Below are 26,996 nucleotides of genomic sequence, written 5' to 3' on the forward strand. Positions count from 1 at the left end.
ACCAACTTGGTTTTGAACCTGCACCGTTTCCCTGATTTTCAGTTCCTGAAGCGGGTGACATTTTAGATTGTATTCCCTTTTATTCCGTAAGTGTCTTTTTGCCATCGCTGTTTCTCTATAATGACTGATTTCTCTCCAGCATTTATGGATTCGATATCGGTCCTTGAACACTGAGAGATGGTCCTTTATCATGTGACCATAGAGCATCATCACTGGTGACATATGTAGGTTTTGTACCGGGGTGTTGCAATGAGTCAGTAGGGACCTAGCTGCCCAGTCATGGCATAGGCGACCACAACTGTCCGTGCTATCAATAAGTATCCTTTTAGCCGTTTTAACGGCCAATTCTGCTCTCCCGTTGCTTTGAGGGTAATATGCCAATGATGTTCGTTTCCTTATACCCCAATTATCTAGGAACCGGTTATATTCACTGGAGTCAAACGGTGGTCCACCATCGATTGACAGTTCCTCCGGGACGCCGTACGTGCAGAACCAGTTTTGTAGGGCATCACGTGGCCTTGGTATTCCCAGATGACATCAAAGTGACTTCCACCCATTCGGTGTATCTATCTGCATATACTAGGTAGTTCTTCCCTCGTAAATTGAAAAAGTCCATCACCGTCTTCTGAAATGAGAACTCGGGGTTCGGGGGCAGCATGAGGGGTTCACTAAGTTGTGATAGAGCCATTACATTGCATACTTTGCACTGGGCCCGGGTCCGATGAATGCTCGCGTCCAGTCCTGACCAAAACAGCCATTGTCTGGCGTTTGTCAACATTCCATTGACACCCTGATGCACCGAATGGAGATATTCCAGTATCTCCGCATGTAGTTTTCTGGGTATGAGGATTTTATTTTCCATTATCATCACCCCTTCCAAGTAATATAACTCCTCTTTCATATGCCAAAACTGGCGAATTGTCTCTGGCAGTTCATGCCGAGATTTAGGGAAACCGTTCTGTATGAATTCGGTGAGGGTACGGCATTCCTCGTCAGTAGCAGCAATCCTGTCCCATGTTATTGCCCTTAATTTGGGGTTGTGCTGATAGGTGGAATTAAATGACGCTCTTATGGCACTATCCATGGTTTGTGCGATGTCCTTTTCGTTTGCTTCCTCCTGGCTTAACGTTACTTGGCATCTCAATGTACAGTCTGGTGCCGCATTGAGTTTGCCAGGCAGATGCTTTATTCAAAATTTGTACATCAAGGACCTTCTTTAAAGTTGAACAGTCTTGAGTTCTTTATGTCCTCCAGAGCTTTGTCCGAGAAGATCTTCACCAACAGCTTATGGTCCACAGTGACTAACAGCTCTGGCCATCCCAAAACGAACATGCTTCCAGTTTGTAGACTAACGGCAATGCCTCTCCAACTGTTGTATATCGGGACTCTGCGTCATTCAGTCCAGCTTTGGTGGCACAGTTGTAGTGCTTCTGAAAAAGAAAATATCCCAAGCCTGTCTTACTGAAGTCCATCGACAAACAAGTTAGTCTGTTCACTTCAAAGGTTTTTCCACCATTTTCAATCTCTTCTGTGGTCCTTCTTTTCGACTCTTTGAAGATTCAATCGAGTGTGCTGTCCCAGTAGAACTTTCGATTTTTTGTCTTCAGCAGCTCCTAAAACAGGACCATTACTTCGGCCTGAGAAAAAGCGTAGGCTACTTGGTTTACCATTCCAAACCAGGATCTTATGTCAGTTATATTTTTTGGTGTTGGAAAATTCCATATTGCTTCAGTCATTTTTTTGGTGGGTTTTATCCCATCTTCCGTTATCAAGAACACGGCAAATTCCATCTCTTTTTTTGAAGTGAAATTTTGGGGGGTTGAATACGATACCATTTTTGCTGCAGTTATTTATGTACTCCATAGTTTGCCAAAATGATGTTTCAGTAGAGTCGTCCCATAGTATCGTGTCGTCTATACATCTTGTTTTCCTGGGCATATCTACAGTGATATTGTCAAATCTGCGTGTATATGTGTCTCCTGATGCTTGAAATCCTTGTGGTGCCCGAAGATAACGGTATCTACCCTATTTCATGATGAAGGTAGTTGTATCTCTTGCCGATGGGGAGAGGGTTAGGCTATGATAGCCATTCCATGCATCCAAGGCAGTTTTTTTAGTTTTCACAGGCACCAGTGATGCCTGGTTGAAAGGAGACAGTATGATGGGTTTCTCGTAGGGTAGTGGCGTTGAGCTTTTGTAGGTCTACCGTATGCCTCAGTGACCCATCTTTTTTCGGTGCTACCACCATTCTGGAGCACCATGTTGTAGGTGTACTCACTGGTACAGGTTTTATGATACCCAGTTGCCATCACAGTTCTATGGTAGGTCTGTCAGGTCTCCTTGTCAGTGGCTCGCTGGACTGTTCCGTGTCTCTTCGCAGGGCGATGTTCTCTTGCTGTAGCTCGAGGACCTGTTGAAGTAGTGTCTGCTGTGTTTGTTCGTCCATATTTCAACACTGTTTGTAGCAGGTTTCCTATATCAGCGACGCCATTTAAAGTGTCGACAAGACGACGTATATTTAAAAGCACACCTATTGCCATGAATGTCTTGTTTAAGTAGTCTGCTCTCACCTCTAATGCAAGCGGGTGAGTCTACTTCTATGGGGGGGTGGCACCGGTCTTGTAACTGAGTGTCTTGTGTTCGATTCTACCTCTACAGTGTGTTTGTTAAATCACCATAACACACAATTTATGGAACTCACACAAACACACTGGTGAATCTATATATATATATATATATATTTATAAAAAGTAGGTAATGTTATTAAATACGGTTTGCGGGTGATACAAGAAAAATAAGGCATTAAAAATGTTTCTTATCTTTAACATAATTACATTTCGTGTAAAAAGTTAATTTATTTTACCTATTAAAAGTCAAGAATTTCACGGTTAACGTATGTAAATATTCAATGAATAAAAAGTCAGTATGGCAGTCCAGTTGCCCATACAGAGACTAAAAATCAGCCTTGATCTTGCGATCAAAACTAAGATTGAGTCAAACGGAACGAATCGACAGGACTTTGATTAATCTGTTTAGTTTGTCTCTTAATAAATTTATGTGGAGAGAGTGATTGACGCAAATAAATTTGACAAAATCCTTTGCTGCATCACATCATTTCATGACAATTAATGCTTTTTTTTTTTACTTATGTAGAATAAATTTTTCTTTTTTACTTATGTAGAATAAATTTTTTTCTTTTTTACTTATGTACAATAAATTTTTTTTTTTACTTATGTACAATAAATTTTTTCTTTTTTACTTATGTACAATAAATTTTTTTCTTTTTTACTTATGTAGAAGAATTATTTTTTTTACTTATGTACAATAAATTTTTTTTTTTTTACTTATGTAGAATAAATTTTTCTTTTTTACTTATGTAGAATAAATTTTTTTCTTTTTTACTTATGTACAATAAATTTTTTTTTTTACTTATGTAGAATAATTTTTTTCTTTTTTACTTATGTACAATAAATTTTTTTCTTTTTTACTTATGTAGAAGAATTATTTTTTTTACTTATGTACAATAAATTTTTTTTTTTTTTACTTATGTAGAATAAATTTTTCTTTTTTACTTATGTAGAATAAATTTTTTTCTTTTTTACTTATGTACAATAAATTTTTTTTTTACTTATGTAGAATAATTTTTTTCTTTTTTACTTATGTACAATAAATTTTTTTCTTTTTTACTTATGTAGAAGAATTATTTTTTTTACTTATGTACAATAAATTTTTTTTTTTTACTTATGTAGAATAAATTTTTCTTTTTTACTTATGTAGAATAAATTTTTTTCTTTTTTACTTATGTACAATAAATTTTTTTTTTTTACTTATGTAGAATAAATTTTTCTTTTTTACTTATGTAGAATAAATTTTTTTCTTTTTTACTTATGTACAATAAAATTTTTTTTTTTACTTATGTAGAATAATTTTTTTCTTTTTTACTTATGTACAATAAATTTTTTTTTTACTTATGTAGAATAATTTTTTCTTTTTTACTTATGTAGAATAATTTTTTTTTAACTTATGTAGAATAATTTTTCTTTTTTACTTATGTAGAATAATTTTTATTTTTTACTTATGTAGAATAATTTTTTTCTTTTTTACTTATGTAGAATAAATTTTTTTCTTTTTTACTTATGTAGAAGAATTATTTTTTTTACTTATGTACAATAAATTTTTTTTTTTTACTTATGTAGAATAAATTTTTCTTTTTTACTTATGTAGAATAAATTTTTTTCTTTTTTACTTATGTACAATAAATTTTTTTTTTTTACTTATGTAGAATAAATTTTTCTTTTTTACTTATGTAGAATAAATTTTTTTCTTTTTTACTTATGTACAATAAAATTTTTTTTTTTACTTATGTAGAATAATTTTTTTCTTTTTTACTTATGTACAATAAATTTTTTTTTTACTTATGTAGAATAATTTTTTCTTTTTTACTTATGTAGAATAATTTTTTTTTAACTTATGTAGAATAATTTTTCTTTTTTACTTATGTAGAATAATTTTTATTTTTTACTTATGTAGAATAATTTTTTTCTTTTTTACTTATGTAGAATAAATTTTTTTTTTTACTTTACTTATGTAGAATAAATTTTTTCTTTTTTACTTATGTAGAATAAATTTTTCTTTTTTACTTATGTAGAATAATTTTTTTTTTTTACTTATGTAGAATAATTTTTCTTTTTTACTTTACTTATGTAGAATAAATTTTTTCTTTTTTACTTATGTAGAATAAATTTTTTTTTTTTACTTATATAAGTAACAGATCAAACAGAGCGGAAAGTGAAAAGATAATAAAATAAGGTTTTATGTACAACATGAAAAGAAATCTAGGCAAGATCTCCATCATTCCAGTAATTATGGGAGCAACCAGACTCACGAAAAAAAAAAATTTCAAAAATTACCTGCCAAATATACCAAATGAACTAAGTGCAAGAGAGATGCAAACAATTGAATTTAAAGTGACAATTAAAATCTTAGATCTCTAGGTTGGAATGTATGATAGCGGATGAATGTCTGATATCCTGAAGGATGCTCCATCCCCAATTAGAGCAAAATGGTAAAGAAATTAAAAACAAAAGTGATTTGCAAATTACAATTTCCCAGTTTAATTCATCTTTTAGTTATTTTTTTTTTTAATAATGTCTCATTTACAATAGCAAATTTATTCATGAATTGTTTATGACATTAGGCTTTGTGATTGTATTCCTTTTTTCATTGTTTTTTCTTTTTTTTCTACACAAATTTTCTTATTGCTTCTGTCTCCCAACATGTTATAATCAACCGCATTTAAAATCATGTGCTTTTTTCTTATAGATTATTGATGACCAATTTGATGGTGTGCCAGTCCGTATTTACCGTCCAGTACAAAAAGAAGAGACTACCAAAGAACTTCCTGGTTTGGTATATTTCCGGGGTGGTGGATTTGCAACGCTTGACATTGGTCAGTATTTTGTGGGTCAAAATTAAGTTTATATTTCAGTTCCATCAAGAATTTTAAAGCTTGAAGTGAAGGAAATTAACCAAATATTTACATGATGCAGTTAAAAGCAAAATGCAAGATATTTGCTTATTTTTCTTTGTTTTACTTCAAAAAAATCTTGCTAAGGTTGTTGAAACAATGGTTGGATCATTCTTCCACTCAAGAATGTGGCTCCTAATGCAATCTTCTACCTATATAAGAATCAGAGAGATGTAGTTTTGCTGCCAGGGGAGATAGCATTTTTAGCACTCTTGCCTTAATTTTGAAATCTACTAGGGATGATCTCTTCTGTTCTTTACCGTATTTTCTCACAGAAGCGACATTGCTAGTCTCTCTCTACTCTAGCATTATTTCTATGGAAGGTGTTTAACTAACCTCCAATCTTTGGTTCCCTATTATAAGACATTCACAGCAAGAAGTCATTTTATATCACAACTGAAGAGAGCCTTCCTTTTTTTCCTCCATGTGTCTAGCATTAGTGTTGTATCCATGTTTCATCCATTGTCACATATCGAATCAAAAACTCTTTATTGTAGTGTTGAAACAGTTGCAAATACCACTCTGAATCATCGTGTTGTTGTTTTTGATTGACCGTGAGCAAATGCCACACCCACTCTAAACACAGCTTTCTCATTGATAAATGTTCATACAAAACACTGCCTTCTGATATTTTCAAATCCTTTTCTATCTCACATAACTTCAATTTCTATTTCACATAACTTCAATTTCTATCTCACATAACTTCAATTTCTATCTCACATAACTTCAATTTCCAATCAGCTAAAATAAGTTTGTTGACGTTTTTTAAGCTTTTGAGGACAACTGTCAATTAGGGCAACCTCAGCTTTTATTTAAGTCTGTAACAACTGCATTTAAAGTTAGCATACCACCTCTTAACCATTGTTTCTAATAGATCACACTCTGAATAATACTTATTGAAAAAGTGAAAACCCATTATTTTTATGGTCTCAGTTAAGTAACTCCTCATTCTTATTTCTTGTAAAGTAGTTAAACTTAAAGATATAATTGAGATCCTTTAATGCTTTTATTAGTTTAGTTAATTTGCATAATTTTGATATAAAACTGACACATCAGACCCCATCCTTCTTCTACATTTATGCATTATTATTGGCCATAACTACTTCCCCTCAATCATTTCTAATTCATTGAATTGCTACTTTTAATACAGCAACTATGGAAAGAAAAGAGAGACACATATAAACTGAAGAAAAGATACATGTGACTTGCAAAGCAACTGGTTTAACAAACATTGTCATGAATAATCAGTGACCGATAAGTCAAGGCCAATTAATTGTTAATCAATAATGTTATCTCCTTCTAATCATTTCTCTATCTTTTTTCTTCTAATATATAATAAACTTATCTTGTGGAATTCTCACCAACTGACCTAAATAGGATTAGATCTGCCAAAGCGATATTTGATTCTGCCTAGTCAGTGAAATACAGAATTTTTCAATCTGTGTTATTCACATAATAAAAATAAAATTCCAATCTTTTTCATCAATCACATACTATAATCAGTCAAATATTTCCTTACATGAAAACGGTTGCTAACATCACATGATTAGAAACATGAGTTGGAACAATTACATTGAAAGCATTGCCAGGGCCACTGCAAAGAAGGTAGGCTCTCTCTACCGTGCTAGAAAACTACTAACACCCGAAAGTATCCTGTACCTCTATAAGGCCACCATTCGCCCATGTATGGAGTATCGCTGTCACATTTGGGATGGTGCATCTGCTACTAGTTTCTCGCTCCTAGACAAGGTTCAAAAGAGAGTCGCCAATCTGATAGGCCCTGAACTGGCATATAAGCTTCAGCCTCTGTCCCATCGACGAAACGTTGCATCCCTCTGCCTGTTCTACAAGTATTTTAATGGTGAATGCTCTGACGAACTGCAGACACTTGTGCCCCCACAACGTAGACACCCTCGACAAACCCGACAGGCAGCTAAATCCCACCCCCACGCAGTAGAGATCCCTAGATGTAAGAGAGACTTCTACTCCAGTAGTTTCTTCCCCAGAACCGCTAGACTCTGGAATTCCATTCCAGGTCCCTGTTTCTCCAACTTTACTGACATGCAGAAGTTCAAGTGTAACATGAACCGACATCTTGCTGCCCAAATCCCAACATAGTGCCCCAGTAGTTGTTGCCCCTGATAGTTGCCCCCTACACCAAAGTGGCAATGTGCCTTGTTTGGGGTGAAAATGTAATAAAAAATTAAAAGAATTTAAAAAAAAAAATTAAGTACGTAAAAGTGATTTTGTTATTCATTATTGTAAATTTAAATTCTGATCATTCCAACCATTATTCTAAACTATAATTATTACTTGGGATAAAGAAATACCAGAAATTGACAATAGTATTCATACTAGAAACAATATTTTAACTTAGGATTAAATAAAGATTTTGCAATGTTATTCAACTTAATTTTCCCTTTTCTTTCCTGTGACAAGTAAGTATAAGTCTTTTTTAACATTAATATGCTGTTTTGTTTCATTTCTGTTCTGTACCAAACTCATTCATTAATAATTGATTCTAGATGCTTATTATTGAATTATTTATATTATATATTGAATTATTATATAATTATAGGAATCTTTCTGTCAAACTCTGGAATCTGTGTGAAATTTGAACGGAACCCTTTATTTAATCCATGGTAGCATGCTCTTGTTCTATAAGCCATGACTAGGTACAAGTCCTAATTAATTAACAATTGTATTAAGTTGTATTAAGGATTGAACCTTCAACCTCACTTAAAACTGAATTTTACCAAGTACTTTATCCATTGCACCATGGTTCTTTACTTAGAACTTTTACCCCATCATTGCTAACAGAACAGGAATATGCTACCCCCATGGATTAGATAAAGGGTTTCATTCAAAATTTTGTGCAGATTCATAAATTCAACAGAAAGTTTATCAAGCTCAACAAGATACACTAGAAAAAGGTCAGAGGTTATGTTATGAAAATAATATTGAAGGTGAGAACAGTAGTCCAAACAATCCAAATAATATGAATCCTCATCTCAAAAATTCAGAAGCAAAGCTTCTTATTCTATAATTACCTGCAGCAACATCATATGTCAGTATTCTTGAAAACTTTTACTTACGCCACCCTTTCGTTATTATAAAATAACATTTAACATTTAAACAGGTTAAAACTGGAAGTACTTAATATTTGATTGTAATTAACATAACGTTTTTTTTTATTTTGTTTTTTTTTTCCAGATTTTTACCACTCTTTGATTTATTCCATTGCCAATGAAACCGGATTTATTGTAATTGCTGTTGAGTAAGTAACATTAGTAAACTTATTATAGGTAATCTACAATTGGTTAAATCTTTTTAGCAATTGTTTCTCATAAATTTTCAAGAAAAAGTGCATGTATCTACCGCTTGTTCATTTAATCATAGATTTGTGTCTGTAGACTTTGGAAATGGGTAATTTTTCATCTTTCGTCTGGGTTAGTATTGCTCAAAAAGAGATCAAATAATATGATCAAAGGTGGTGGAGAGTGAAACAGAGACTAAATTTGTAACAGTAGCAAAATTTGAGGAACACAAGTCTGACTGGTGAAAAAATATTTTTTTGAAGTATATATGGTCGACACAGATATAAAAGCAAGATATTCATTCAATATGAAAAATGAAAATAAACAAATAAACTTCCATGAACATTTCTCAAATAAACCAATAATAATATGAGTTGAATTCTAATCAATTAAGGAGAATCTGCATACTTCTTTTTGCCTCAGTTTTTTAACTCAAAAACAACATATTATAATCCTTTCAGCATACTTGTCATTTTGAAAAGATCAGTGTCAAGGCAGAAAATTCATCTTGTTACTAATACTAGAAAAAAGACCATGTGGAAGCTGAATGTCGATTTTATGAAACAAACAAGCAAAAGTGAGATAACTCAGATGCATTTACAGATTTACAGAACATTTACAGATTTACAGAACGGTATAAGGAAGATTTTTCTTTAGAGAAAATTTAAAAAGAAAAACTGCTTAAAATTTAGTTTGGCAAACATTCATAAAAACTGAACATGATATAGCCTTTTTCGAGTGCAAATAGAGACTTCAACTAATTTCTCTGAATTGAATAATAACAGATCCTTGATATTAATTTAATAATTTAATAACCACAAGAGGCAGATTTGTGGCTAGCCCATGACAGGAGGTTTTAGCCCTTTAAGGAAAGTATAAAGTGGACTTTGCATTTACTTTTGTCAGTCTTGTAATTATCGCTTCCCTTATTTTGTCCTTTAGTCCTCATGATATTTCTGAAAAGTGGTGGTGGGAGGGGGGAGAATTGCTGTTTTTTTGGTTGGAATCTATCCTTTTATCATTGGCTAATTTTGGACCTTGAGGTAGTATTTTGTTTCTAGTAGCTTCATGCTTTGTCTGAAGCGATTTCCATTAAAAACAATTATTTTTTCTTTTTTAATTAATATTTTTATTGCATTGCTTCCATCAGCCCAAGATCTTTTGCAATTCTCTCCGATGCTCTTATTATTATTTAGTCATTAGGCATTTTCACACAAGTCATTATCAATGATTGACAATATCAAATGCTATCCCCTGAAGTTTTAGTAAGATTAAGTCTCCCCAGATTTCCAGCACTCTCTACTTCTTTCGATAACGATTGTAAATCATTTTGCATTATCACAGCAGCCATATACTATTGATTTCTCATTGGCAACAACTGTTAGTCTTCTCTAAAATTTGAATAACAATAAACTTCTCCAAAGTTTCAAGACTCTTTGCACCCTTTTAATAGCACTCTTCAATTTAGTTTAAATGCTTACAGAATGAGTTTTAAAACACTCATGTGATGACATCATTATGAATAGATGGAAATGCTTAACATTTATAACAAATTCTGATTTTTTTATGAAGAATGCAGAAAATACATGTCAATGCTCAAAGTGTCTTATTTAAACTGATGACTCTTACTATCGTGTTGTAGTAATAATAAAAGAAGTGAGACGTTTTTCTTAGTGTTGTTGCGAGATGGCGTTTGACTTAGTAGAACTATATAACAATCAGTATATAATAGATTAAAAAAATGACTTAATCTATAAATGCAAAATCTATGGAAGTAGAGGAAGTCAAATTGGTTTTGAAAGATTTTATTTTTTTTGTAAATGTGAAATTAGATTATCTTTTGCTCTTCTGTTTTCATAGGTTCCGTCGTCCTCCAGAGCACAAGTTTCCAATTCCATTTGATGATTGTTTGACTGCCACTGTCCATCTTCTTCGTAATGGTGCAGAATATGGAGTTGACGTCAATCGAATTGCCATTATTGGTTAGTAATAATATCATGCTTATTGGTTACACTTGTTTTTTGGGTTTTTTTGTTAAGTTTAAATAAGATGATGTAGTTGCTTCCATTTGAATCGTGATTTCAAGGTCAATTTTGAAAAAAAAAAAAAAAGTATAGGAGCATATTGAAAAAATCTAAGTCTGGACTCTTAATTTCAGAGCCAATTTTAAATTTCATTTAACAAATCCCTGACTCTAGATTTAATTTAATATTTATCTGATGTTAATAAAGTTTTTTGTTTTTTTTGTTTTTTTCAATATTTCAGAATTGTTTAAAAATGACTTTTTTTAGCATTAGGTTGCAACATAAAATACAGCGAATATACCTCTTAAAATCTTGAAATTAAGAGAAAAATATCTTTCTTTCATAAAATATATGGCAAAATCAGGCAAATATATGTCGCCAATAAAAAAAAAACAACTGGAACACAGATATAAGTGAAATAATAATGTGTGATTTACACATGAATATTCCAGTTTGCTACTCAAGACACAGCATAAAAAGCATCTATTTCTGAATTTCAGCAGTTGTAAATAAATCCAGATAAGTAATTCCTATGAACTTTCATAGGTAAATTTCAGGATTTTCTTTTTATAATAAAAATTAATCCCACAATGCACTTTGGCTCATGTGCACACAACAGGCATGACAGGAAAACAAATGAACACATAACTAAAGAAATAGCAAAAACACTAGAGGATGACCTCCAATCTGTAGTGGAATGGAACAAAAATGGATGGTCACATTCAATGCTGCCAAGACTAAACTGGTTTCCTTCAATAATTACAAGAAACCTTCTCTGCCATCAATAGCAATGGCCAGTGACTCCCTATCTAAGAGTACATCTTTCAAACTGCTTAGCCTAATGTTCACAGGAAACATGAGTTGGAACAATTATATTGAAAACATTGCCAGGGCCGCTGCGAAGAAGGTAAGCTCTCTCTACCGTGCTAGAAAACTACTGACACATGAAAGTATCCTGTACCTCTATAAGGCCACCATTCACCCATGTATGGAGTATTGCTGCCACATTTGGGATGGTGCATCTGCTGCTAGTCTCTCGCTCCTAGACAAGGTTCAAAAGAGAGTCGCCAATCTGATAGGCCCTGAACTGGCATATAAGCTTCAGCCTCTATCCCATCGACGAAACGTTGCATCCCTCTGCCTGTTCTACAAGTATTTTAATGGTGAATGCTCTGACGAACTGCAGACACTTGTGCCCCCACGACGAAGACACCCTCGACAAACGCGACAGGACGCTAAATCCTACCCCCACGCAGTAGAGATCCCTAGATGTAAAAGATATTTCTACTCCAATATTTTCTTCCCCAGAACCGCTAGACTCTGGAATTCCATTCCAGGTCCCTGTTTCCCCAACTGTACTGACATGCAGAAGTTTAAGTGTAACGTGAACCAACATCTTGCTACCCAAATCCCAACATAGTGCCCCAGTAGTTGCTACCCCTGATAGTAGCCCCATACACCAAAGTGGCAATGTGCCTTGTTTGGGGTGAAAATGTAAAAAAAAAAAAAAAAAAAAAGTCTATAAACTACCAACCATGTCTTTGATCTCATTCTCCATAACTAAAGTCTGATGAAATTTTATTGAAAATATTAATTTATTCATTTCTTTTACTTTTATTATTTGGACTATTATTCTCATTTTGAATATTATTTTCACGTTAAACTTATGGCACAATGGATAAAGTACTAAGTAAAAATCAGTTCTAAATGATATTCTTCTGGAGGTGGAAGTCTCAATCCTCATTATAGCAATACTAAGACTATAATTAGGAATTACTTAAGACTTCTACTCGATCATGTCTGACAGATCAAGAAAATGCTATTCATGTAGATTAAATAAAACTTTTAATCAAATTCCCAAGTTTGTCATAAACATTCCAGATTTCAACAAAATACAACTGAAGAAGATTACACTGACACATTGTTAAAATAATATTCAAAATGAAAACAATAATACAAATCATCATCTCAAAAATTCTGAAACAAAAGATTTGTTAGTTCTACAAGTCATAATCGGCCAACTTATTGTTTTCTTCATAAGTTTTTAGGGCTTTACAATATTCATTCCCTTTTCAAGGCGATCATGAAAATGAGCCTCCTACAATGACCATGTTTTTGTAACTATTGATATATCATGTATGTTATAATATATTACTTTGTCTTTTGATAATTGTCTTTAATATTTCAAAATCCTCATCTCGAATTTAACATTTGATTGACATTCCTCTTTATAAACTTCACTATCCAAAGCTAATTGTAAATATTAATGTTTATGAAGACACTAGTCCAAAAGAAAAACAAGGAATTCATGTGTGTTTTATTTTTTCTGTTTCTTTCTTAGGCGAGAGCACCGGGGGTAATTTAGCTGCAGCCGTTGTCCAACGTCTGGCAGTAGAAACTGCTTTTCCAAGTTTGAAAGCACAAGTGCTCATGTATCCATTTCTTCAAGCATTTGACTTTATGACCCCTTCTATGATCACTCGTGAATTGCCAGGATATTTAACACGACAACTAGTTATAGAAAATTGGCTGTTATATTACCAAGGAAACAATAGTGGCATTGAGAAGTTCCTAAGTAATATTCACACCGGACCACTCTTGAAGGCATCTGAATATGGAGATGCTGTTGATCACAGCTTGCTTCCTGAAAAATTCCAGAAAGAACTTCCTGAAAAACCTCAAAAAAATTTTGGAGATGAAAAGATGTCGGATACTTTTGAGCCAACCCTTCTTAATCCATACTATAGTCCACTCTTAGCACTGAATCTAGAGAAGTTGCCAGTGACAATGATGATCACAGCTGAGTACGATGTGCTACGAGATGATGGGTTTATGTATGCTAAGAGACTCACCCAAGCTGGGGTAACTGTCAAACACGAACATTTTGAACATTCATTTCATGGTTTTATTTCTTTAATGGGTACATCTTCTCAGCAAGAGGCAATGACAATATTACGTAAATTTTTGCTTGAAAATTTGTAATAAACTCTTTAGACATTTTTAGTTTTGTGAAGTGTGTTTTCATTTTTAACTATGAACCAACTGTGTAAATAGTCACTTGCTCACTTACTATCCAGGTTTATCGCCTATATTTCCTTTGATAAGAGGTTTAATATTGTCTGGCTATCCTTATGCTAAATCTCCAGTAATCACGATTATGTGTCTGATGGTTTCTTTCCATGTCTTCTTAGGGTGATTCGGTCTCTGCAAGTGCTGATATACTCCTTGGTTTTTTCAACATACCCGAACCAGTGAAGATGATTTGCACTTATTAGGACATCAAGTTTTGAGATGGCTAATTTCTCAAGTAGAATGCCTGACTTAATGTTCTGGTTCTGGTCTTGCTTTATATTGGATATCCACTTAATCATTTCCCTGTTATTTTTCTGGAGTCAAGCAAGGGTGTGAGCCCAACACTCACTGCTTATTGGGTAATATTATCAATTGGTTATTATTATTATCCAAATTAGGCAGCTATAAAAAACATTCTAGTAAAATCTCTACTCTACCATGTATTTTGGGTTACATGCCTATAAAGTTATGAAGTCCTTTAAAAATAATATAAGGAATGATACACTTCACCTTTTATGTTTTTAGTCAGTGAAAGAGAAAAGTTTCTAGATTTAGGCAGTTTTTATTTTGTCCCAATTCAGAGTGCTCCTTTTATGGGAGCTGGATTTAAAAAACAAAAAAAAACTTTGTGTCTAATTCTGTCCTCATGGAGAGACAAGTAAATAAGGGGTGAAGAAACTTTATTATCAATCGGCATTATATTCATAATTACAAATTAATGTAAAATCAGTAAAATATATTGTCTTCAGAAATGTAAGAATACAGAAAACATAATATTTCTTATGAGTTATAACTTTTCTTAACTTTATTATTAAACGTTTTATCAAAGTGTCACATGAATTAAGACTATTTTGTTTTTTTCTTTTCATATCTTTACAAAGAAGAATGTTATTTCAATGTTATTCTACGCAACAAAAGTATGGCTTCTTTCAAGAACACTAATAAGCTAATAATATAAAATCAGCAATTAGTCATTAACACACACACACATAATAAATATATATATATATATATATATATATATATATATATATATATATATATATATATATATATATATATATATATATACTAGGATTTTTTGAGAAAATGAATGAAAGATCCGTTATGACCTTATAGAAGTTGGTTGTAGGGGTTTTGATTTTGATTTTTTTTTTTACAAAGTAAAAATTTGCACTTTAACATTTCCAAAATCTACATTTTGTTATTTTTCTACGCATACCTACCTATTTTTGTAAACATTTAATTATAAAATTTAAACTAATTTTTCTTCATCTCTTTTGAAAAATAACCCGGTCTAATACTGCTATCTACTACTAATACTACCAGCAATGACAATTGTGACATAAATGCAGAATACAAAATAATAGATCTAAGATTAAAACCACAAATGTGTTACATAGAAAAAAATGAAATGTTAAAGAAAAAGCAATAATGATAAAAACTTAGCCTGTTCAGTTGAGCTACCTTCTGGTAGGATTCTTTATGACATCAGTAAAGTTGAATAAGCATAGCTCATATACAGACTCTGAAAAATATATTGATAATAACAGCCTCCACAGACATTCACTAGTTAACTTATCTCTCTGAGCAATCAGCATGTCTGTCTTATTTAAGTCTTCACTTCTTGTATATTCATTCTAGAAAAGTAATTCATCTGTCATTTGACATTAACAGTCATGATCGAGTAAATTATAGTATTAAAAATATTACATGAATCTAATGTAGATCAATTTCCAGTTGGTAAAGATGGGAAAATTATTTGATGCTTTAATTGTGATTCTACAAAACATGTTTTCAACAGATTGTAGACATCGAGAAAATTTTTAAAAAAATTAAAAAAAGCATATAGAAATTCACTTGACTCTATTTAATACAGAACTCCATACGTTTGAGTTAGTTTTAGTGAGGGGTAAGATACAAACATGAAAAAATAATTTGAATGAAAACAATGATAATTGTTTATCACATAAATACAACTGAAAAGAAATTGCTTTCATGTGAGGACGTATTTAATTGTCCGTTGTTGAGCGAACGTCTATTGAATGTTTTCCCTTTTTTTTTTGTCTTATAACAAATGTTTTGTAAAAATGCTGTTCCGATCAAGGGAGATAACTTAATAGTAAAGTTACTTCCCTTTTAAATATAATCTATATATATAAAAGCGAAAATGTATGTATGTGTGTTCGCTTTTTCTGTATGTCAACAAAAGGCTTTTTTCATAGAAGCGATCGGTCGGTTCACAACTTTTAAAAACTTTTTATATCACATATAAATCGTAATATCTCACAGTTAACAACGAAGCTCGCCTGTCTATTTAATTTGCTCGATTTCAGGAAGATAAATATTCAAGATTTGTCACTCGCCGCATGTGGGTTAGTCTTTTTCCTATAAGATCTTGGGGGAGGGAAAAAAAAGCGTTCAGCAGTAAATGAATGCTATCCCGCAGTCAAACTTGACCTTATTAACTCATTAAAACGGGCACCTGCTAAATCCAAGTAATTAAATAAATTCAAACGTGTTTCCGTTAGCATGTCGCGGTGGGGCAATGGTTAACGTCGCACATTTTTTTTTTTTCACACTTTAATTTACAACTTTGCCTCAACGGTTCGGGTTCGATCCTCATACTTACTTTTTTTTTTTTTTTAACCCCCACCCCACCCCTGGAGTTTCCACACACACCTCCAAACACCCGGGCAACGCCGGGTACCCCTCGCTAGTGAATATTTAAAAGTGTTGTTTTATTTAACAGATTATGAACAACATTGAGAAAATAGAAAAGGCATTAAAAAAATTTACATAACCCTATATTAATACAGAACTTCATACTTCCAAGTTGGTTAGAAATGAGTATATTGGATAGTGTAGGATGACAACTTATTGGTTGAACTTTATAAATGTTCTGATGAAGACAAATATTTAGTTGAACACAACAGTCAAGTTTGCAGATGGAGCTGATGTTATTGCCACTAATAAAGTAAAATTTCATCAGTTACTGGCAGAAAAAGTTATTGAGTTTTATATAGTAAAACCACTATGAAGATAGCTGAAAATATTAATTTTGTGAATGATACAGCAATGAGTCTTAGTGATAAAAGATTTGGTTTTCATTTCATCAATACAGTAGTGTACTCCACTTACAAATTTATTATTTGGGATGAATTCAGAATGTGATTCATTAGTTTCCAGTTTTTGCATGAAAGAATTGTTAGACTGCACAAATTAGGTTTAGGAATATTTTATTTCTCCCATTGACATATGCAGCTGTGAAAACTACAATTTAAGACAAAAATGCGAACAATATATGAGGGAAATGTGCAGAGGAGTGTAAAAGACAAAATGTTTATAAAAAAAAAATGTACAAAACATAATGAAACAAATCAATAGAAATAAATATGACGGCAGATACGTTTGTGACAAAGCGAATTCTCTCAAGAATATGGGAATACAGAATGTGATTGTTCAAAATATATAAATGAAATGTAAAATATATTTCTATTAAAATAAAGTTACAAGTTAATTTATATTTAAAAGTGAAAATTATATTCATGCTAGAATGAGAATCTTAGTATTATTAATACAAATCTACTGAAGAAAATAATGAATCTCACATTCAACCATTAAATATTTATTGAAATTTACTTCATTACCTCATTGGCACTTGAGATCCCATAAAAAGCTGTGTCAATTATCATAATGCTGTATAATATTGCTTTCTCAATTGTTTGTTCTCCTGATGAAGGTACAAACATTTTCAATGTTGAAATTAATGGTTGAATTTACTATTTTCTTCAGTAAATAATTAAATAATACTAAGATTCTCATTCTAGCATAACTCTCACATGGAGATATGCTTGCTCCTTTTTATCTTATGATTAGATTACATGAAACACAGATCTGCAGATATAAACACAAATATAAGAAAGTTCACATCACCAAGTAAAAATAATTAGATGACGTTTGTTGATGCTTTGTTGTCAGACACGATTAATGAGGCTTGCAAATCTTTCCATATTGTCAAAGAAGTGGCCAGTGAATTTAATGTTGCTAAAACAGAATTATCAGGAGAAATTAAGCTAAAAACTGCGACAGCATTAAATTCATCCAGGAATCTGTAAACCTCAGTAATAATATTTAATGAACAGAAAAAGATATCAAAATCCATAAAAAAGTAAGGTCTGAGATATCTTGATGGACTGTGCACCATTTACAAGTTCTCTTACAAACTTAAGCATTTTCAGGATCATAGTGAGATCTGGACAAATACAAAATGGCAAGTACAGCTCTAACAGCAATATCAAAAGTGTCGGCTGAAAGGAGGGTTGAAGTTAATGTAAGAAAGTTTCGTAAAATTTTCTAAGGAAGCATGAAAAGATGCCAGGACTTTGTCAGTAAGAGACAAGGTTTTTGTACACGTGTACAGTGAGTCAGTAAGCTTGGACAAATGATGTGAACAGTTAAGAATAAAACAACAGTCGTAGTTCATGAGTCCAATGTAACAGCATATTTGATGCAAAGATGTGGGTACAGGAAAATCTTGGATTGCTTGCACTTTCGACAGCAATGATATGAATCCAGATTTATCGATTCAATGTCCAAGAAAGTCAAGAGAATGAATGCAGAATTCACACTTTGCAACATTAATTTTTAATCTAGTGGATTGTAAGCCAAATGGTCTTCCTGAGAGAAATTTGCTATCGGTATATCATCGATATATGCAAAAATGAAGGATAATCCACAAAATATTTTACCAATAAAAAAAGCCTGAGCTGCATTACGCAATCCAAAAAGTAGATGTGTGAATTCTACAGTCCAAAAGGAGTACAGTTTAGGAATAATTCAGCGATGGGTATTTGGTTATAGGCACAGACCAAATCTATCTGCAAATAAGTGTTAGAACCAGATAAAGAATAAGAAAAGTTATACAAATGCGGAATTGGATATCTGTCAGGCACAGTGGCTGCATTAAGACCACGATAGTCTCCGCAAAGTTTCTAGTCTCTTTCCGATATTTTTGGAACTATCGGCTATTTGAGGGCTGTATTATCCTGAGGCCCATTATGTGTTGAAATCCTGAGCGAGCAAAAGCAAGTTTTTCTGGGCACAAACAGTGAGGTTTGGCATGCACGAGCATCACGTATTGTGATATTGTGGCATACAGGATACTTGACATCCTTTCTCTGAGAAAATGGCTGGGTGAGCTCAGGAAATTGTTTCAACAGGTTAGCAAAAACTGTATTTGATGAAGTTGCTGCGCAGATGCTTGGTGTATTATGTATTATAGGAAAGCATACTTCATTAGACAGAAAGAGATGTCCTCATCTTGGATAAATGATGGTTCATCAGGTCAACAGTGAGGTTGAAATGTGAAAAGAAATCTGTGCCAAGTATAGGTGTCTTCACATCGGCGCTGATAAAAATCTAAGAAAAACGTTGATGGAGTCCAGGGTCAAGCGTGAGTGATGAGGTACCAAACGTACAAATAGAGCTACCATTCACATTTCTGAAGAGAGAGTGTATTGGATATGTAAAGTAGGCAATACAGCTGGAGAGATGGAGTGGAATTCATCACAATCCCGCCTAGTTTACCCACCATTTAAATGGTCCAGTTTTTAAAACGAGCATGGCTGTTTGCATTTTCGTTTCTTTTCCACAAATCTCCGGAGATAGTAACACCAGGCAGATCTTGAGGTTGATCTGCATCGCTGTTGAAAGTTGTATCTGGTTGGAACGTGAAGGTCTGTCTGCCAGAAGAGCTTCTATCGTCTTTGTGAGGGTGGCAATTCTTACCACTTCCACGATGAAGGAGTACTTCTGGACTGAGGAAGAGATTTTCCACATAGTGAAAATAGCTTCTGTTTGGAAAAACCATATATGTGGCTTTTGCATGTATGGAGGCATCTTGAAATGAATGAAGTTTTGCATCTAATGAGTTGTTGAGTTGAATTTTTCTTCTAAAATATACAAATTTTAGAAAAATATTGGGGTATTAATTTGACAGCATTAATGCAGTAAAATATCGTGATGGACAGACGTATATTTTGGAGAGAAAAGAAAAAAAAAATGCTCAAACACATGGGAGACATCATTTGTTGCCACATGAGATCGCCATTTTGCCAAAAGATTGTAGCACATGTTCACAACAGTTGCAAGTAAATATCACGTTGCCGGTCATCATTTGTAGTAGAGGTTGTTGAATGTTGTCTATCACGTCAAAAAAGTAACATTTATAGATGAACAACAAATAAACAACACTCACTAACTTAGAAATTGTGTGAATTTATTACAGATAACAAGTAAAAAACATGTTTGCAAGAAAGTCAGGAGGAGAGTATTTTTAACATGTCCATTCTGTTTGGCGTCCAAATTGTAAGAGAGAGAGAGAGAGAGAGAGAGAGAGAGAGAGAGATAGAAAAAGGAAGTCAATATCATCACCTATGGGCTGAAACATGCAACCGGTGCAAATAAGAGGTGAGAACCATATATGTCTCAAACTTGGGTATGTTGTGCATCGTGTCCATGTGTGCGCTGCAAACAGCATATTATTACTAACATATCTCAACAAACTAGGTTGACACATTTTTCTTCTAAAGATAAAGAGATAAATAACGATGCAGTGATTAAAAAATTTGAAGAATACTTGGTACTTCGATACTTGAAATTCCACACAGCGTGTTAAAATAAAGTTGAATATTTCGACAAATTTATCACCAGACTAAGGACCGTGAACTGAAAATATCCAAAATATCTTTATTGGAACAAATGATAACTGCCTTCCCCCAGAGGACAATTTAACTCAGAAGCAAAACTAAAACCAAAACAGAAATAGCAAAAAATCTGATAGAAGAATTTCAAGAATAATCTAACGCAGTAAATATATATATTACTCTTCTACCTATCTGGATAAGTTTTTTTTTAAACAAAGAAAAGCAAATACTCAAATAATTCAAAGTTTTATAGCAAAGCAAAAATAAAATGTAAATAAATTCACAAGAAATAAATTTAATAATATAATGATTTTATAATTTAATAATACACGGTACTTTCAATAAGTTTCCAGACTTTTTTCATATGGTCACTTTTATCGATAGTACACGCATGAAACTCTAGTTCTCTTAAAAGTAATCTTTTCTGGCGCACAATGCATTTGTACCATTCTAACAACTTCTGGAAGGTCCCATGGAAATCCTCTTGTGTGAGCATGTCAATAACCCTCATCACAGCATCTTTCATTTCCTCAATTATGTCATAACCTCTAAGGTTTTCCTTGGGCTCAGGGAATAACCAAAAGTCACAGGAAGCAAGGTATGGATTATAGGAAGGGTAAGGAACTGTCTTGATGCTCGTCTTGGTCAAATAGTCTGTGACAAGGATGGAGAACTGTTGGGACAAACTTTGCGCAAATCTTTGGCAACTTCAGTTCCTTGTGAGTAATTGCGTACAGTTCCCACACTGACATCAGACTGTGCACTTATTGTCGCTATAGACACACAACGGTTCTTAACATGAAATTCTTTATTTAGTGTTACGTGCGAGAAAATGTCTAGGGGTAGACCTGCAACATATACTGGAAAAACAACTAAAAGCAGGAGGTTAAAGAGAAAAATAAAAGAATTTATTGAACAGATAAACAATGAAAACAAATATTTACCAGAAAAAGGGTGCAAAGAGGATAAATCCGGTTTTAGGTTAATCTAGCTTTTATGCAGTGTAAATAATAATCGAGTTTGAAAAATAGTAATATATTACCTTGGTCAGAATATAAGATCAGAAAATCAATATTTACCAAGAGTCCAGTTCTTTGTGAAGGTGTTTGCGATTGCTTTGTTTCAAGAATTCCTTACAACCGGATTTTTAATCCCAGGAAAATTAGCTGGAGTCATAAATACTTGAAAGGTCACCCCAAAATAGCGTTCCTTCTCTGAGTTGATTTGATAACTGAATCTATAATGTTATTAGCATCTATTTATAATTGTTGTGGATGGAACAACCTAGAATTTCTAAAATGGAAGACTACGACTTGGAAATTTCTGGAGCCCTCGGAAAAAGAAGACATTTCTGTTCTATTTTAGAACTCTACAGAAACGTTTAAAAAGAATTTTTTTATTTTCTAATTGTAATGTAATGTATTTTTAATAGTAAAAGTTTTATATTATTACATATATATTTTATATTATTTAATATATTATAATATTAATTTATATTATTATTTATTTTCATACATATTTATATTAATTTATATTTATATTATATTTTATATTATTATTTATGTAAGTAATTGTAAGTTCTTCATATTTTAAAAAGGAAAATATCCTTTCATGACATTGGCCAATCAACTCTGGTGTTCTAACTTTCTTACTCCTACCACACCTCCCATCATTTCTCACAGACTCCCTGCCTTCCTTAAATCTCTTATGACACTCGAAAACTGATGCTCGATCGATTCATGCAATATGGTCCAAAAGCAGTCTGAAGCATTCCACACGTTTTTGTGCATTTTTTCCAAGTTTAAAACAGAATTTTATTGTATAGTGTCCTTATGTCCGGATTGCATTTTTGAAATTCACCAGCTGTGACAATCAGGCTTTAGTAGAATATCTTCCAATTCCTGCTGTAGCTGTTCATTTGAACCTGAAATCATAAAATCATAAAAATTGGTCAGTCATCTCATAAGATGTATAGCAATAATATACTGAAATTTCATGAGTCTACAACAATTTTAAATGCATATACAAAAAAGTCTGGAAACTTATTTAAGGCACCACGTATAGTTTTTTACAATTTAATAATATAATTTTTTATAGTATAATAATATAATTTGTTTTATAGTTTAATAATATGAATTTTTTTTTTATAATTTAATAATATAATTTTTAAATATGTCTTTAGATCAGTATGTGATATGAAATGGTTTCATGTTGATGAGGCCATGTACTGCAAAGCCTACAACATGAAATGCAAAAACCCAATTAAAAATTATGAATTATTTTTAACTCATATACAGGAGAAATATCCTGTGTAAACATGTTTTTTTTTCTTATAAATTTTTGGTACTTGTGTTTCTGTACTTTCACCAAACAAATTAGCACATATATTGTAAAAATTGAATTTAACTTTAAAATAGTATTAAAAAATTATTTCCAGAAGAATACTTTATCTTGCCTTTGGTAACATTTATTTGTTGTGAATTTTTTATTACTTTTTATTTTTGCTTTGTTTGCTATAAAAATTTAAATTATTTCAGTATTTGGTTTTCTTTGTTTAAAAAAAAAATTATCCAGGTAGGTAGCAGAGTAATTTATCTTGCTTTTAGTAGAGTTTTTGTGAATTATCACCAGACCATTTTACTATATGGGAATTATCAGCAGTTACATGATAGCTTATAAACATCATGACAGCGACTGTATCTAAAAGTGAGGTATCAATTTAGTAGAATGTTTTAATTAAAAAGTGATCCCTGACATTAAAAGTTATTAATTTCTTTTTTTTTTCAAAATATTTTTGGTAACATGAAAGTTCAGTCTGTAATCGATGATAATCTCTGGAAAATATTTTTAAAAAGTGAAAAGGAAATCATTTACAGGTACAGAGTAAGCTTCTTCAGGCCCACCCCAAATATTTTGTATCTTAGTCAGAATGGCTAATTATTTAAAAGTGTCATTGAATTAAAATTTATCTATCCAAATGATAGATAAATAAAAAGGAAAAAAAAAAAATGTCTGCAGCCCAGAAATGTTTATTTCTTTGCTAAAGAAAAAAGAAAGGATATAAATATTTGTATTTTCAGAGTTTCAAGTAATATTTTATTTTATTGAGAAAAAAGAACAAGAAGAAAAGAGAAGAAACGCATGACCCCCAAATTTGCCCAAGATTCCAAGTAACCCTTTCAATTAAAAAGTGTTTTCTTGAATTTGTCCTCATTCATGCAAGATTTCCTAAAAAAAAATGGAATGAACAGATTTACTGAATTTTTGTCCCTAATCGTGCAAGATTTCCATATAAAAGAAAGAATTGCTTCATTGAAATTTTGTCCCCATTCATGCAAGATTTCCAACAAAAAACATGGTTTTCATTCTGCCAGATCTACAGCTGATGTGCTAACAGTAACATCTCACAGGCTTCGTTTCTAGGGTACTTGCTCTTGGCATATCAAAGACTTTTAGGGTATGACATAAAGATCTACTACACAAGATCTCCAGCTACAGAATAGCTGCAAATGTTTTATTAATTATTAAATCATTCCTCTCTGATAGGTTTATAAAAGTAGTGGTTGATGGACAGAAACCAGAAGCTTACAGTATTAATGCTGGCGTCCCTCAGGGTTCCATCCCAGGCCCAACACTCTTCCTGATCTTCATCGACGATCTCCCAAATCACATTCTTAGATCATTCGCAGACATTTTATAGCAAACCCCACTGTCCCCAATGGTTTACTTCTACTTGCGCAACTGCCATTGCTCAAAGGCAGCATGCATACCGCAGATTTAACTAACATAAGTCCAGTTCAAACAGACATAAGTATATAGAAGCTAGGAGTAACGTTAGAGAGAAATAGCGACAGCTAAGAGAAAATTTACTGAAACCACTAAAAAACGCATCGAAGCACAAAAATTAGGAACTCGTGACTTCTGGAAAATCTACAACAGTGTAGTAAATAATGGGAAATCAACAATTCCACCACTAACCAACAATCACAAAGTTGTTTGCTCAGCAACCGACAAAGCTAATATGCTTGCCAGCCTGTTTGCCTCAAACTCCACACTGGACCCTTCCAACCACCCCCTGCCTGACTTTCCTTTAAGAACAGACACCACGCTAGACGATCTAAAAATCACCCCTGCTCAGGTATATGCTATCATAAAAAACCTTGACATTTCAAAAGCATGTGGACCTGATCTCATCCCAGCTGTGCTATTAAAAAAGTACTCAGCTGAAGTAGCTCCAGTTCTCTCTAAACTCTACAACAAATGCCTTGATGAATCATACTTTGCAGGCTGTTGGAAAACTGCTTCTGTGGTACCAGCATTCAAGAATTCTGGCGAAAGAACTGATCCATCAAATTATAGCCCCATTAGCCTCCTCCCACTTTTCGCCAAAATATTTGAGACCATAATTAACCATGCTCTAGTCCGTCATCTTACAGATGCTAAACTTCTGACTGACAAACAATATGGATTTAGAAAAGCCCGTTCCACAGCAGACATCCTCACTGTAATCTCTGAACGTATATACCATTCACTGGACAAAGCGGGGGAGGGCAGAGCAGTAGTTCTAGATATATCTAAGGCTTTTGACAGGTTATGGCATGAGGGTCTCCTCAGGAAAATTAAATAATACGGTATCACTGGTAGAATACTTAACATAATTCAATTCTTCTTAGATAAGAGAAAAATCCAGGTTGTCCTCGACGGTCATACATCTAAACAGTGTGATATAAATGCGGGAGTGCCTCAGGGGTCTATCCTTGGACCTCTATTGTTCCTAATATTTATTAATGACCTCCCTGACAAAACTGCCTCTGAGATGGGTATATATGCTGATGACACCACACTCTATAACAGGCATGACAGGAAAACAAAAGAACACATAACTAAAGAAATGGCAAAAACACTAGAGGATGACCTCCAATCTGTAGTGGAATAGGGATAAAAATGGATGGTCACATTCAATGCTGCCAAGACTAAACTGGTTTCCTTCAATAATTACAAGAAACCTTCTCTGCCACCAATAGCAATGGCCAGTGACTCCTTGTCCGAGAGTACATCTTTCAAACTGGAAACATGAGTTGGAACAATTATCTTGTAAAAATTGCCAGGGCCGCTGGGAAGAAGGTAGGCTCTCTCTACCGTGCTAGAAAACTACTGACACCTGAAAGTATCCTGTACCTCTATAAGGCCACCATTCACCCATGTATGGAGTATCGCTGTCACATTTGGGATGGTGCATCTGCTGCTAGTCTCTCGCTCCTAGACAAGATTCAAAAGAGAGACGCCAATCTGATAGGCCCTGAACTGGCATCTAAACTTCAGCCTCTGTCCCATCGACGAAACGTTGCATCCCTCTTCTACTGTTCTACAAGTATTTTAATAGTGAATGCTCTGACGAACTGCAGACACTTGTGCCCCCACGACGTAGACACCCTCGACAAACCCAACAGGCAGCTAAAAAATTGCCAGGGCCGCTGCGAAGAAGGTAGGCTCTCTCTACCGTGCTAGAAAACTACTGACACCTGAAAGTATCCTGTACCTCTATAAGGCCACCATTCACCCATGTATGGAGTATCGCTGTCACATTTGGGATGGTGCATCTGCTGCTAGTCTCTCGCTCCTAGACAAGATTCAAAAGAGAGACGCCAATCTGATAGGCCCTGAACTGGCATCTAAACTTCAGCCTCTGTCCCATCGATGAAACGTTGCATCCCTCTTCTACTGTTCTACAAGTATTTTAATAGTGAATGCTCTGACGAACTGCAGACACTTGTGCCCCCACGACGTAGACACCCTCGACAAACCCAACAGGCAGCTAAATCCCTCCCCCACACAGTAGAGATCCCTAGATGTAGAAGATCTTTCTACTCCAGTAGTTTCTTCCCCAGAACAGCTAGACTCTGGAATTCCATTCCAGGTCCCTGTTTCCCCAACTGTACTGACATGCAGAAGTTCAAGTGTAATGTGAACCGACATCTTGCTGCCCAAATCCCAACATAGTGTCGCAGTAGTTGCTACCCCTGATAGTAGCCCCCTACACCACAGTGGCAATGTGCCTTGTTTGGGGTGAAAATGTAATAAAAAAATTTTTTTTAATTTACGTAGATAACATTGTAGGAACCGGGGGAAGAGGTCGATCGAGGAATTGGTTAATTGATGGAAAACCACCCGACAATACCTGCAATGTAAATAATAGGATATGAACAAAGTGTCTGCATCTCCCCTGCCAATGGAAGTAGACAGTCCATCTATAATTCAGTTATAGTTCACCGAGGCCGGGGTTGTTGTGTGGTCTCAACCTCTTTATGGCCCCACGGTGTGTTATGCTTCACTGTGGCCTCTGCAGTCG

The 26,996-nt window shown here is 33.5% G+C and overlaps 1 protein-coding gene across 1 annotated transcript in view; it reads left to right on the top strand.

Moving 5' to 3' along the window:
- Positions 1-13,871, top strand: part of LOC145247375 (arylacetamide deacetylase-like) — a 46,540-nt gene extending 32,669 nt beyond the window's left edge. Inside the window, exons 4-7 of the mRNA XM_080109056.1 lie at positions 5,323-5,449; positions 8,741-8,804; positions 10,705-10,826; positions 13,210-13,871. Of these exons, the coding sequence (XP_079965182.1) occupies positions 5,323-5,449; positions 8,741-8,804; positions 10,705-10,826; positions 13,210-13,850 (954 nt within the window). The 3' untranslated portion in view covers positions 13,851-13,871. The remainder of the gene's footprint in view (positions 1-5,322; positions 5,450-8,740; positions 8,805-10,704; positions 10,827-13,209) is intronic.
- The last annotated feature ends 13,125 nt before the right edge of the window (positions 13,872-26,996 follow it).

Source organism: Euprymna scolopes, chromosome 25 (genome assembly GCF_053919585.1).
Source record: "Euprymna scolopes isolate OS-2025 chromosome 25, ASM5391958v1, whole genome shotgun sequence".
NCBI classification, from domain to species: Eukaryota; Metazoa; Mollusca; class Cephalopoda; order Sepiida; family Sepiolidae; genus Euprymna; species Euprymna scolopes.